General features: G+C 45.7%; 1 protein-coding gene across 1 annotated transcript in view; it reads right to left on the bottom strand.

Moving 5' to 3' along the window:
- Nucleotides 1–12,798, bottom strand: part of ROGDI (rogdi atypical leucine zipper) — a 590,903-nt gene that overhangs the window by 397,809 nt on the left and 180,296 nt on the right. Inside the window, exons 3-5 of the mRNA XM_069210699.1 lie at nt 10,482–10,564; nt 8,884–8,938; nt 8,687–8,767 (exon numbers count right to left, since the gene is read on the bottom strand). Of these exons, the coding sequence (XP_069066800.1) occupies nt 8,687–8,767; nt 8,884–8,938; nt 10,482–10,564 (219 nt within the window). The remainder of the gene's footprint in view (nt 1–8,686; nt 8,768–8,883; nt 8,939–10,481; nt 10,565–12,798) is intronic.

The following is a 12,798-nucleotide window of genomic DNA, read 5'->3' as shown; positions in this document are numbered from 1 at the left end:
GAATGTTCTGATGACACATAGCAAGGGTCTGGTCTGCTTGTTCTAAAAACCCTTGTGGAGTTTACAAAACACACATGACAACCATTTGTGTCCACTGGCCACAATAACCGCCCACCAGGACGTGAAAGTGATGTGTTAAATGTACCATTTAACCACCCATCAAGCTGATCTTCAATTGCATGGATGTATTTTTGCCATTTATAAAATTTTGCAGGGGCAGAGATACTGGTTGCATTTAATTTCTTAATTTTCATCAAGCTGAAATAACTTGTCTATTGTACAGTTTAATCTAAAAATATATTTTGAACAGGTATCAGGCAAGCTCTAAATAAAGCTTCCTTTCCCCTTATTTGCCAATTTGTAGTTCCATATACACTCTTTAATTAAAAGGGACTTCAGCCACATTCATAGCCTACTATAGCCAACCGGGAAACAAACTAATCAGAATAAATCAATTTTGTGTCAGTCAATAAAATATTATGCATTTCCAGTACGGACAATTTAAGAGAATTTGACTTTGCATGTTTAACACTGTGTCCAGAAAAATATGCAAACTTTTCAGAGTATGTTTTAGAACCCCCAACTGGCAGAGTTGGACAATGTTCCCATTGGGTGTAACTGAAGATAGCCTTTGGGGTGCTTGCTCTATGAATTAAATGATATCCATAATAATTGTAACTGAACATATCTCCATAATTTTCTTTTGATTGATAAACATTTTCACTTTCAAATACAGTCAAATACTCTAGTTCAGAAAACAAAGAATCAACTGTTTTTACATCCCAATCATCAGAAACAACTGCAGACGTTATCACATCATTCATTGCAAGTTTAAAATACATGTGGAATTTGAATAACCTCAGTCGGGCCAAATATATCAAAAGATGCTTTATCCCAAACAATCCCATCAGGAATTGGTATAGCTGAAATGTTCACTAGGGACATGTCTCTGCAGAACTTATGGAAGGAAAAAAGCGGTTTTAGGATCTCATCCACCAGTTCAACTGTAGAGCATTCAGGAAGGTAATGACCATTTATTAATAAGAAAAAGACAAAGAGCAACCCAATCCAAAGAAAGAAGGCAAGTACAGTTAATAAGAGCCACAGATAGTTCCATGGACGAATGAAATAGCTAATTTTGAGCCAATTTATCAGCTTACGAGCTCTTGACAGTCTTGTTGAAGAAGAGGCAGATGATTCGGTGAAAGAGTTGTTGACGCTGGCAAAATATCTACATGCAGTTTGTGCAAAAACTGGAGCTGTGTTTGGAAGAGGAGAACTGGCAGAAATCTCCCTTGGTGATTCATAGTAAATAATTCCATCAGACTTTGTAGAATTTGAGAACAATTGCTCATTGTTCTGGACATTGCTTGTCGCAAAAGAAGTTAGTAGTACTAATGAAAGATCATTTTCCACCCTCCCGAAGCGTGGGGACGTGTCAGCACTGCTGTTCAAAACCTGTAGAGGAACGTCTTGGTATGTAGTGAGAGGGAGTCGGGTACTACCCAAGAGTCCTCTAGGTCTGCTGTGCAAGATCACCCATATGGTGTAACTTGACATTGTTGATGGAGACAAAGGGTTTTTCTTTAGAACCAGGCAGCGGTGGTAGAACAACAATTCTGGTACCATGTATTCCCTAGACTAGAACCGGTGCACGATAAGAAGGACCAAACTCCTTTTTCACAGCAATCTTTTCATGCACTAGATCCCCACCTTTTGGTATCAAGCTGGTTGGTGTTACTGGCTCATCCCTTATTCCCAAGGAGGCAGCACTGGCAGATGCACTGTTACAGACTGTTGTAAGTCCTGTAAGACAGTGACACCTTCATTTATGTCAAAAGTTGTATCTTTTGCCTCTGCACCAGGACCATCAAGATCTGGAACGAACATTTGTGTTCCAAACAGGACTTCATATGAAGTACGCCCTCCCAATGACCTTCTTGGCACATTATTAAGCACTCTCTGGCCCGCTACAGGTGACTAAGCCAACTACGAACCACGCCTAATACTCTTGCTGTTAAGGATTGCTTTAAGTTTCATCTCTCCACAACACTATTTCCCTCGGGACGATATGGAGATGAATAATATAATTAGACCCCTAACAAAGCCATGGTGTCCTTGAATGCTCTTGAGGTGAGTGCAGAGTCCTAGTCTGAGCTGAAAGGCGCAACTGTAAATGTGCCGATAAAGACTTGCAAACCTTTAATAACAGCTCGAGCATCTGCTGAGCCTTGTGGACCTGTCCATCGAAATCTGGAGCATGAGTCAACAGCAGCTAAGATGTATTTGTATGCACCATAAGGTGTCAAGGGACCATAATGATCCAGGTACAAACATTGTAGAGGTTTGCTGGAAATTAGGAGGGGTGTCTGCAGTGGGCGTTTGACGGTAGACCCTTTTATTTGCTGACAGATGTCACAGCAGAGGACATACTGTTTGGTCTGTTTATGTAGACCGGGCCAACAGTAACATGCTTGTAACAGAGAAATAGTAGCTGCCACACCAGCATGGGTAGAAGCAACCCCCTCATGCGTTGCTTTGATCAATTGAGGTCTCTGGTTTTGGCTGGGGATCACACAATACAATCAACCACCCTGGTATTGTTATTAGGGCAGTATTTAGGCTAGATATGCAGTAGGAATACTTTGTAGGATATGCCTTAGGCATGGGTTTGCTTTCAGCTGAAGTTTTCACAGCAGCCAATGTTTCATCATCCAACCTCGACCATGAACGAGTTTTGGCAGCAACAGAAGCCATACCCTCCTCCTGATTTGGCCGCTTCATAAGCCAAAGTATTGCCTGTAACATGTATTCCAACACGTTGATGTCCCAATAAACGAACTACATGGACAATGGGTAGAGTTTCTTAAAGATCCGCTACTTTCCCCCACAGTAACCTGTGTTTGATGGTGTTGCCTTTTGAATCTCTGAACCTATTATGATGCCGGTATGCAGGTATTCATTGAAGGACTGGTCACAGTAATACGAATCACAGATGATTAATGTTAATTGTCCTGGATCCGTGTGTTCCAGTGCTATTAACAGAGCCTTGACCTGTGCTAATTGTGCAGTGAAGTCCCCTAAAGCCTGCATGTAAGTATGTTATGGATGGAATTCACCATCCTTCATGTAGCCACTCACAACCGCACAGGCAGCGGTGTATTGAAGTTTAGTGCCTATTGCTGTTTAGGCTGAACCATCAGTACAAATTATTGTATGATATTGTTCAAAAAGCAAAGTGTTTGCTGGAACTGGGTATTCTAGTTAATATTGGAGAAATTCTTGAGCTTGTAATTTAGGATCAAAAACATAGTCAACATCAGTGGCTGTCAGAGACGTTGTCCATTGAATCCAATGTGGATGTACTGCCTTGGCGTTAGAAACGCTGGCTTTTGTGACACCCTTGAGGGCTGGAATCAGCGATATGACAATGATGTGTTTGCCCTGGGCCAGAGGTCTCTCTTGAATGACAGCCATCTGTACAGCCGTCAGAATTTTTTCTGTGGGTGCAAAACATTGTTCAGCTTTAGAATATAGATGTGATTTGTATGCAATATGGACCGTAACGCCCTCATTGAACGTTACATAGGTGAAACCAAGGGCACCAGCAATTACTCTGATGACCAGACGTGTTTTGTTGTCTCTTGTATGTAAGTATTTAGTTGGATGTATGTGTTGTTGTAATGCTGTAAGAATGTGTGTGTTCTGTTGTCCAATATTAACTTGAAAAATCTGGATGTATTACGTCATAAAATGATTTGATGCGCTGTGCATAAACTGGAATTTAAGTTCTGGTTACGTTTAAAAAGCCCAACAATGGATGGAGCTTTTTGGTGGTGTTCCAAGGTCATAATTGTGCACACTTTTCTAGAAATTGGGGCGCTTGGCTCTTGCATTCTTCTGATAATTCATATCCCAAAAAGAGGACACTAAGGAAAGCTATTTTTGTTTTTCTGAAATTATATTTGTAGCCTGATTCGGCAAATCCCACAACAATGCGGCTCACTTGTTTTATATGCTGAGCGAGATCATCATCCGTAAGGTAGATATCATCTACTTAGGACAATGCCTCAGGGTCAATGTCATGTAAAACTGAAATAACATGAGCTGAAAACAATCCTGGACTATTTTTATACCCCTGTGGGAGGGAGACGGCCTTTACAACCCGGGCTGAGCTATGCGTGCCGTTTCTTCGCAAGCTAAGCCAAGCTTCCCTGAACCACACATTGGTGTGATGTCCGCTTTAACCACGCATGTGCCTTAACAACACATGTGCATGGTTACTGCAGAGAGCACGGTCTAGCAGTCAGGAGTCAAAAGCAGGAAGCAATGAGAGATATAAGTAGGGTTGGGGCCGCGTTTGAGGGGAGGGTAGTTTTCAGGGGTGGTGTTGGTTTTAGGGTTTAGGGGAGGTCGGGTTCGGTTTTTTTTTTGTTAGGGGGAAGTTGGGCTGGGGATGAGTTTGGAGGGGGTAGTTTTACTGAGTTTGTGGAGGTGGTAGTTTTTATGGGTGAGGGTTTTAGGGCTCAGGTTTTTTTTTTTTTTTTTTTTTTTAATTGGGCAGAGTTTCAGGGTTCAGGTCGGGAAGTGTCACTGTAGTTTTTTTAAAAGTTTTTTTTTTAACAGAGGGCAGGGTCACTGTTATGGAGTAGTTGCACACATGGCGAGGTAAGTGGGGCTGGGGCCAGTTTCAGGGGGAGTTTTTAGGGGCAGGGCAATTTTAAGGCTCAGATGTAGGAATGCAAGATGGTAAGGCTTGTCATTGTCTGGAAGTGCATGGAAGTGGATTTCTGTCACCTACAGGTTGGGGAAAATAGCGTTTTGTTCAATATATTGATATTTCATTTGCATTCTGTGTAAGAAAACATGTTGGAATCCATTCACACGCGACTACCCTGGATCTCTAGTTTTCTGAAAGTATGTGAGCAGGTCTGCATGACTCCAGGCTCAATTGCTGCCGCATCCCCCATGCAAAGAGAGGAGACTGGGTGTTTTAGGCATACTGAAGATGTTCAAAAGGTAATACAACGTGGGAGATCCAAACAAGCCACACTACCCTTGACCTACCTCGGTCCCTAGTTTTCAGAAATAACTCCGGGTTGGTGGGTTTGCCTGGACAGAGGCTGAGTTAGTGACCAGAAACTGCAGACACCTCTTTAGGCAATACAGAGAAAATTGGGATTTATTTTTAACATATGGGATGACAGAGCTTGAGTAATCCCGCCATTCTGCCTTGCCCAAGATACAAATAGACTGATAGTACACTGGGGTGGGTGTTGATGCCAAGATGGGCTTGCATCACACCCTATTCCTCTTCTAATTTTTCATCTGGTAGTCTAGTGGGTCTTCAAGCCACCTTGGGGTGGTTAGATTGCTGATAAGTGCCTCAATTTGCTTCTGGTAGGGGCAGAAGGACTGCCTAGGGCCCATCAAATAGGGAGCTTCACAATGTTATGAGAGTCAGCACTGAACTGCTTATTTTTTTTTCTTTAAATGTATCCCTTGTGGTCTAGTTAGCTTTCTGCCTCCTGCATGGACAAATTAGGGTGCTTATCCTTAATCTGCTCATCTCAAGAAGAGCAGAAAGCCCACCAGATAACAGAGAAAAAAGTGAGAAAAGAAATGGGCTGCAACACACTGACCTCCAGGCACTAGACAGTCTTTTCCCTGTCAGGCATAGTGAAGAGTTAAATCCAATCTTCGTAACCGTGCCTGGATATGGTGTGGCCCCAATTTGTTACCAGTCCAACTCTCATGTTGTCTAGTAGCCTCTCTGTCCCCTTGGTGTTAGTAGTATCTTCAGGTATTTAAAAAAGTCTCTGGATGATCAGTGTCTAACTGAAATCACTACAGGTATGCTGCTGAGGTGGAAAAGTTATCTGCACGATGAGAGACTTGTACCCCTGCCCTGAGTACCTAACTGTGTTGTTGCCTGGATGTCTAATGCTGATTTTTTTCTCACAGGTGAACACGTATCATGCATATGCACCAGGACATAGGCATGTCTCATGGACTGCGATCTTGTCAGGCTGGGAGGGTGCCTAAAGTGATGCCCTCATAGTGGTGGAAGGCTACTGCCTTCACCAGGGGTAAGCAGCAAAAGCGCAAGGTGGTGGCAGCATACCATCTAGTGATCAGTAGTAGTGAACAGGTCCATTATATCCTGTGTCACTGGAGTGAGGCCTACAGGCTCACTCACTTTTTTTAAAGTTCTGCTACTATGTGTCCAACTCACCCCTGGCCTACAGCAGGGTGATGTGGAAGTGCATGCACAATGGAAATGTTCTGAATGTATGTGCGCTTGCAAGAAAGTACACTAAACAAAAAGTGTAGTACTATGCGCACCTGGTAAATGTGTGGGTTGGAAGTGTGCATTTTTAAAATTACACTCTGGTACAAGTACAGAGAGACTGCAGTACTGAACAGTGTGTGCAGACTGTGTGTGTGTGCTCTGTGTGGGTAAGCTGGTGGTAGCATAATACATGAGGATAACAGTACTAGGCAGAGAGTGTGCTGAGGATGTACAATGAGTGTAGGAATGCCCTGCCTAGTGAAAACATGAGGAGTAGAGGAATTGCCCCAGACAGATTTGTGTACTGCTGCATTGCTGTAACCTGGGTGGGGCCTGCACTGGAGGATGAGACAACCAGGCACTCTCTCTGCATTTCTAAGGGCTCTTTGATTCAGTGACAGATCACAAGGAAGGGGACTGGACACATCTCAGGAAAAGAGAGGTGGAGCTGATGAAGAAATCATAAAGAGTAGGGTTGAGGGCCCTGGATTAACTTTTTGATGCACGTCACGGTGGCTGACATCCAGGGCTGAACTCTGGTCACTCCCATGTATCTTGCTGTGGTTTAATCAACTTCGGAGTCCTGCCTGCTGTGACCTACATCCTTCAGGAGGAAGAAGAAAGCGGTAAAATGCCCTTTTTAAAGGAGTGGAACTCCCAACCTAAAACTTCAAAGACCCAGACGCTAAATTACATTTTGTGTCTGGAATAGAACTGTAAGTAAAGGAGTCTGAGACCCCAAAACGTTATCTTCTGAGCAGCCAGACAGTTTGTGTGAGGCGGTGAAGCTTTGTAAGAATTCTGCCTATGACAAGGACTAGGAGCCTAAGCTTACTGGTCTTCCAGCTGGGCGAAAGGACATCACCCAGAGAAATCAAGACCACCTGCCCTGGAACCTGGAGTACCAATGACTGCCTGCTTGCCAAGACCGGTGTGCCTTGTGAGGGAGAGAAGAGTGTTGGAGGGAGCACGGTCCGGAGGGAAACCCTGACGTTGAGGACTCCCTGTGCGAGGTGTGACGAATCTACTCCTGCACTGATCGGGCAGCAGCCCATGTGCCGTAACGATTTGGCGAACCTGTAAGCTAGGAGGGGCCACTGTAGACTGAATCAAGGAACGCAGTGGGAGAAACCCACTCCTGCACAGATCGGCCATCACCGTGTGCTGGATTACTTTGGCGACCCCGTACACCAGGAGGGGCCGCTGGAGATGCTGAAGCCAAGGGTCTGGGCTGTCACCTGAGACTGCAAAACTATTGATGTGACCAAGGCGATACCAGATCGCATTCTGTGAACTGCAGAAGGAGGCCCAAGGATCAACAGGACGCGGCCAGAGCAAGAAGACCACCCCTCATTCCTGTGGAAGGAAAAGTGACTTCCCGCACGATCGTGGGAGAACATGCCACTCCATTCGTCAGAACCAGTCGAGAGCGTGGTTTGAGGGAGAGAGCCTGCGCCAGCCAGGTGTTACTGTGTGTTACTGTGGAGATCGAGAGCAGGACTGTGCTGCACCGGTGAAGGGTTCCATATCCCCGGAGCAGGTAAGCCAAGAACTGGGCCTTTTGGGCCCCAGGAGCCATTGGTGCTGCAACCCCACAGACTCTAAAGAATTAACTTAGAGTCTAAGGGGATAACTCTTGAGTATGGTCTAACAGTTTACATTCCTTGGATGCAGTCATCAGTGAATGGGGAAGTACACCGAACAGGTTGCACTAGAGGTGGGAGTGGCCTGACAACTACGAAAGGGGATTGTGTTACTGCTTGTGCGTATTGTTTACCTTTGCATGTGTAGAGTTAGAATTGCTTTTGTTTTTTTTTGTTTTTGTTTTACAGAAACAAGTATTTTACTAGACATTGATTTACTGTTTGCGCTGCTCGCACTTTTAGTTATGAGCCATGTTCACTGATCTGTATCTGCACTCTCTCTCTTCCCACCCCCCCGATGAAGCCTTGACTGCTCGTCCTCCGCTACCTAACAGAGTCAGGTGCGGAAAGGAGTGCTTAGCCCAGTTAAGTGGGATTCATAGTAGAGCAGACCGTGGGACATCGTGAGTAAAAGGCCTCCATCATCACCACTGGCCCATTAACTCCTGCTTGCCCCATGGCCCAATCGAACAGGGTTCTGACATACACCGATCTTCTAGTACTGACTGCGGAACTCTTAATGTGGCAAAGCAATTAGTTTGATGCAATTTATTCCAAATTTTCTACAGTTTTCTCACTTCGTGTGCTGTAATTACTTAGAGGGAATCCGAACAAGATAGTAGACAATGTAATGCCCTTAACCTCTATCAAACAATCACTGAATTAATATCTGTAAACGACCCTTGATGTAGAAGAGCACATACTACTTTGCATGAGACCCACTCTAGCCTAGTCACGTCACTTGCCATACCTGCTGCATTTTCCACTGCTTGTCATCACGGAACGCAAAGTGTAGCATCTGGTTAGTTCGCGGCATTTTCAAGTTCACATCCTATTACAAAAGAGGGATTAATCAGTGGAAGTAGTAAAGCATCTACACCCTAAACCCCCACATACACAGCTGCATAAATAGACAGATGTTGAGGGAAGTGGTAAAGAGGAACTTACGGCCTGGCACAACGCATCTCCCTGCAGGGTCAACACTCCTTTAACCAGATCAGCCCTAAAAGACAATAGCAGAACATAGTATTACTATCCATGACATCACTTCAACAACTCATCCTTCCTATCCTCCACGAGCATCGCAATGTGTAAAACCCAATGTGTAGGTAACAGTACAAACTCATAGTGCAATGACAGAGCAAGCCATCAATGTTCAGATGCAGAACACAAACTAATTTTGAACAGCCTAGAAAGTAGACGTCTGAGCACATAAATGCCGGGTGAAATGTTGAGATGCAGAAATAGGTGTGGGATCAGAGAATAAACATGTGAGCAATAAATGGAGGGATGGGAGTGAGAGTCAAGCCCCTGAAACAAGCCATTTAAAAAAACTTTATTTGAGGGCATGCTAATAGTAGCCTTTTGTTTTGTCATGAACCTGAAGAGTGCATCTGGGACATTTACAAATCCCGTGCCTTGAGCTCTCTCATCCTGGGAAACCAGCAAAATGACTGGCAGTGGATTCTACCATCCAAAAAGATAAATAAATACATGCACAAACACATAGCAGCCCACTTTGATATTTCTGTGCACTTCACACATCAGGTCTGCAAGTCATAGCTTAGTCTTGATATTTTGAGTTTCATGTACATTTCTCAAGTCGAGCAGATTTAAATCAAACCGGGGGAAGGGGGTGGGGAGGCAAACAAAAAAGTACTAATTTGCTGTTAATGCATTTAACATGAAAATTGTGGTTTGCGTGGCTGTCGCGCAAGTTGTGAACTGTATCAGATTTATTACACCATGCAAATTTTACATTTTCGTTTATTACCTTGGTATGGCGAAACTGATATGAGAAAGACACTCACTACCTCAGCCTGCATGCTCCAATTACTTTACACAAGGAAAAACAAAGAAAACTTTCGTGATCTTACCTTATTTAGATACCTTTTTTAAACAAATAATAAAAAACACACCTTGGCATAAACCATGAAGTCCTGATAAGAAGAGTATAATATGCTATATATTACCATTTCTATGGGAGGGGCTTTGTCGCCCAAGAATCATGGCCCTCCACTTTACACAATAATACTAAATAGCATATTACACTCTACAAACCTGTATAATATGTACAGACATAAACAGAGTGTGGAGCAAATGTTGCTGCTACAATTCGTGGTGCTCTCAGATACACCGTGTGCAGGTGTCGATGCTCACAGGTATGGCGGTGCTGTATAAAGTACATCAAGCACAGTGTCACTTGTACAGATAGAGGAGAAGTAATACGAGACCGGGGAATGTGCTGAAACTTTAGGACGTATTTCTTTACTAGTACTCGCAGGCACTATATGCCGATTTGGAAGTTTATTGAGAGCAGTAATTTAAGTAAGAGGAGTAACAGGACTGGTAACCTCGGACAGTCAGATATGTCCCCTTAAGAGTTAACGGAATGACTTTACAGCCATACACTGCCTCCTGTTTTGTGAGGAAATTAATCCGGAGAGAAATGAGGGAGTGAATTTGTAGCAATTTCAATACAATAGAAAGTGTGTTAGTTGCTTGTATGCAAATAGGAAATTGTCTTAACGTGCCGGGATACTCACGTGGAACTACCCAATATAAAGTTTTCCTGCTTGCTTGGTCTTTCAGATGCTCCTGCTGGCAACGTAAAACGCTTAGATGCTTCCTGCCAATAAACAAAACACGATACATTATTTTTCCAGCGATCGCATCAATCCATCTACGAGTCAGTCAGCACTGACAGAGCTGTTTAAAATAATATCTGGGCTCATACATTGCAGAACACATCTTAGAAAGTATCATGGCGCTTTACAAACTTCACAACAGGCTAGTTTTTCCTACTAGAGTTCAGAAAGATTTTTACACTGTAAGGAAGGGCGAGAGGCTGGAATGTCTTCCGTGCGATCCGTGCGTCTGAAAGCAGACTAAGAGGGTCATTCTGACCCTGGCGGGCGGCGGACGCTGCCCGCCTGGCGGTAACCGCCAAATGGCCGTTCCGCGGGCCATTCTGACTTTCCCGCTGGGCCGGCGGGCGCCCGCCAGGGGAGTGCCCGCCGGCCCAGCGGGAAAGGCCCTGCAACACAGAGGCCGGCTCCGAATGGAGCCGGCGGTGTTGCAGGGGTGCGACGGGTGCAGTTGCACCCGTCGTGATTTTCACTGTCTGCAATGCAGACAGTGAAAATCTCCCTGGGGCCCTGTTAGGGGGGCCCTGCACTGCCCATGCCAGTGGCATGGGCAGTGCAGGGCCCCCCAGGGGCCCCACGACACCTGTTCCCGCCATCCTGTTCCTGGCGGTTGTAGGATGGCGGGAAGGGGGTCGGAATCTCCATGGCGGCGCTGCTTGCAGCGCTGCCATGGAGGTTCTGCCCAAGCAGGGGAAATCCGGCGGGAAACCACCGGATTCCCTTTTCTGACCGCGGCTTTAACACCGCGGTCAGAATGGGCAATGAAGCACTGCCAGCCTATTGGCGGTGCTTCCGTTGCCCCAGGCCCTGGCGGTCTTGTACCGCCAGGGTCGGAATGAGGCCCTAAGTATGTCACTCTGTCGTATCATCTTACATCGCTGGCATCTGGTACCAAAATGCTCTCTCCCCAAGCACACATTAACCTTTTTGATTCGGGCGTCGGCCACTGGCCGACGCCCACACACCCTCCCTGGTGCGGGTCACGACCAGTGGCCGACACCAGGAAGGGTATGAATAAATCCTCGGGTGCATCGCACCCGAGGATTTTTTTTTTTTTTTAAAACCTTCCCCCGGGAGACACGGAAGCTTCCATGTCTCCCCCCCACCCGCCCCTTTGTGATGGCGCGCTGACGTTTCAAAGGTGTTTTCCCCATCAAAGCAGGAAGCAGCCTTGCGGCCGCTTCCTGCTTTGATGGGGAAAACGGCCTTTCCCACGTTCGGGAAGGCCTCGTAAGAAAGGGGAGAGTCTCCCCTTTCTTACGAGGCCTTTTGAAAGTGTTTCCTGGCCCCCGGTCGCAGCTGTGCTGCGATCGGGGGCCAGGAAACACTTTCAGGTTTTCTGGCCCCCCGATCGCAGCACAGCTGCGATCGGGGGGCCAGGAAACACTTTCAAAAGGCCTCGTAAGAAAGGGGAGAGTCTCCCCTTTCTTACGAGGCCTTCTGAAAGTGTTTCCTGGCCCCCGATCGCAGCACAGCCAGGAAACACCACTAGACGCCAGGGATTTCACTTTGGGGCGGCCCCCTCGGAAAACGGGCCGCCCCCCTCCCGGGCATATTTTTTATTTTAAAAAAAGGTAGGTGCCCCCCAGGGGATTTTTTTTTTTTTTTTTTACAAAAAAAAAAATGTATTAAAAAAAAAACAAAAAATGACAGGGGGTCGCCCGTGGGCAGGGTGACCCCTGTGGGGGCAATATATTTTTTTTTTAGATGTTGTAGGGTTTCCCCTATAAAAAAAATATATATATATATATATATATATAGAGAGAGGTAGATCTATATATATATATATCAATCAAAGATTTATAAAGCGCGCTACTCACCCATGAGGGTCTCAAGGCACTGGAGGGGGGGACGGGGGGGAGGGAAAGGGGCTGGGAGGTTCACTGTTCGAAAAGCCAGGTTTTGAGGCCCTTCCTGAAAAGAAGTAGGTTTTGGGTCTTGTGAAGGTGGGTTGTGAGGGCGTTCCAGGTTTTGGGTGCAAGGTAGGAGAAGGATCTGCCCCCGGTGGTGATGTGTTTGATGCGGGGGACAGAGGCGAGAGAGAGGTCAGCTGAGCGGACGTTTCGTGTGGGGGTGTGGAAGGTGACTCTCGCTGAGGTAGGCAGGGCCTGTGTTGTGGAGTGATTTGTGTGCGAGGATGAGGATCTTGAAGGTGATCCTTTTGTCAGTGGGGAGCCAGTGGAGGGATTTGAGGTGTGGAGAGATGTGTTCGTGT

Source organism: Pleurodeles waltl, chromosome 10 (assembly GCF_031143425.1).
Source record: "Pleurodeles waltl isolate 20211129_DDA chromosome 10, aPleWal1.hap1.20221129, whole genome shotgun sequence".
NCBI lineage: Eukaryota > Metazoa > Chordata > Amphibia > Caudata > Salamandridae > Pleurodeles > Pleurodeles waltl.
This window is presented reverse-complemented; position numbering and strand designations above follow the sequence as displayed.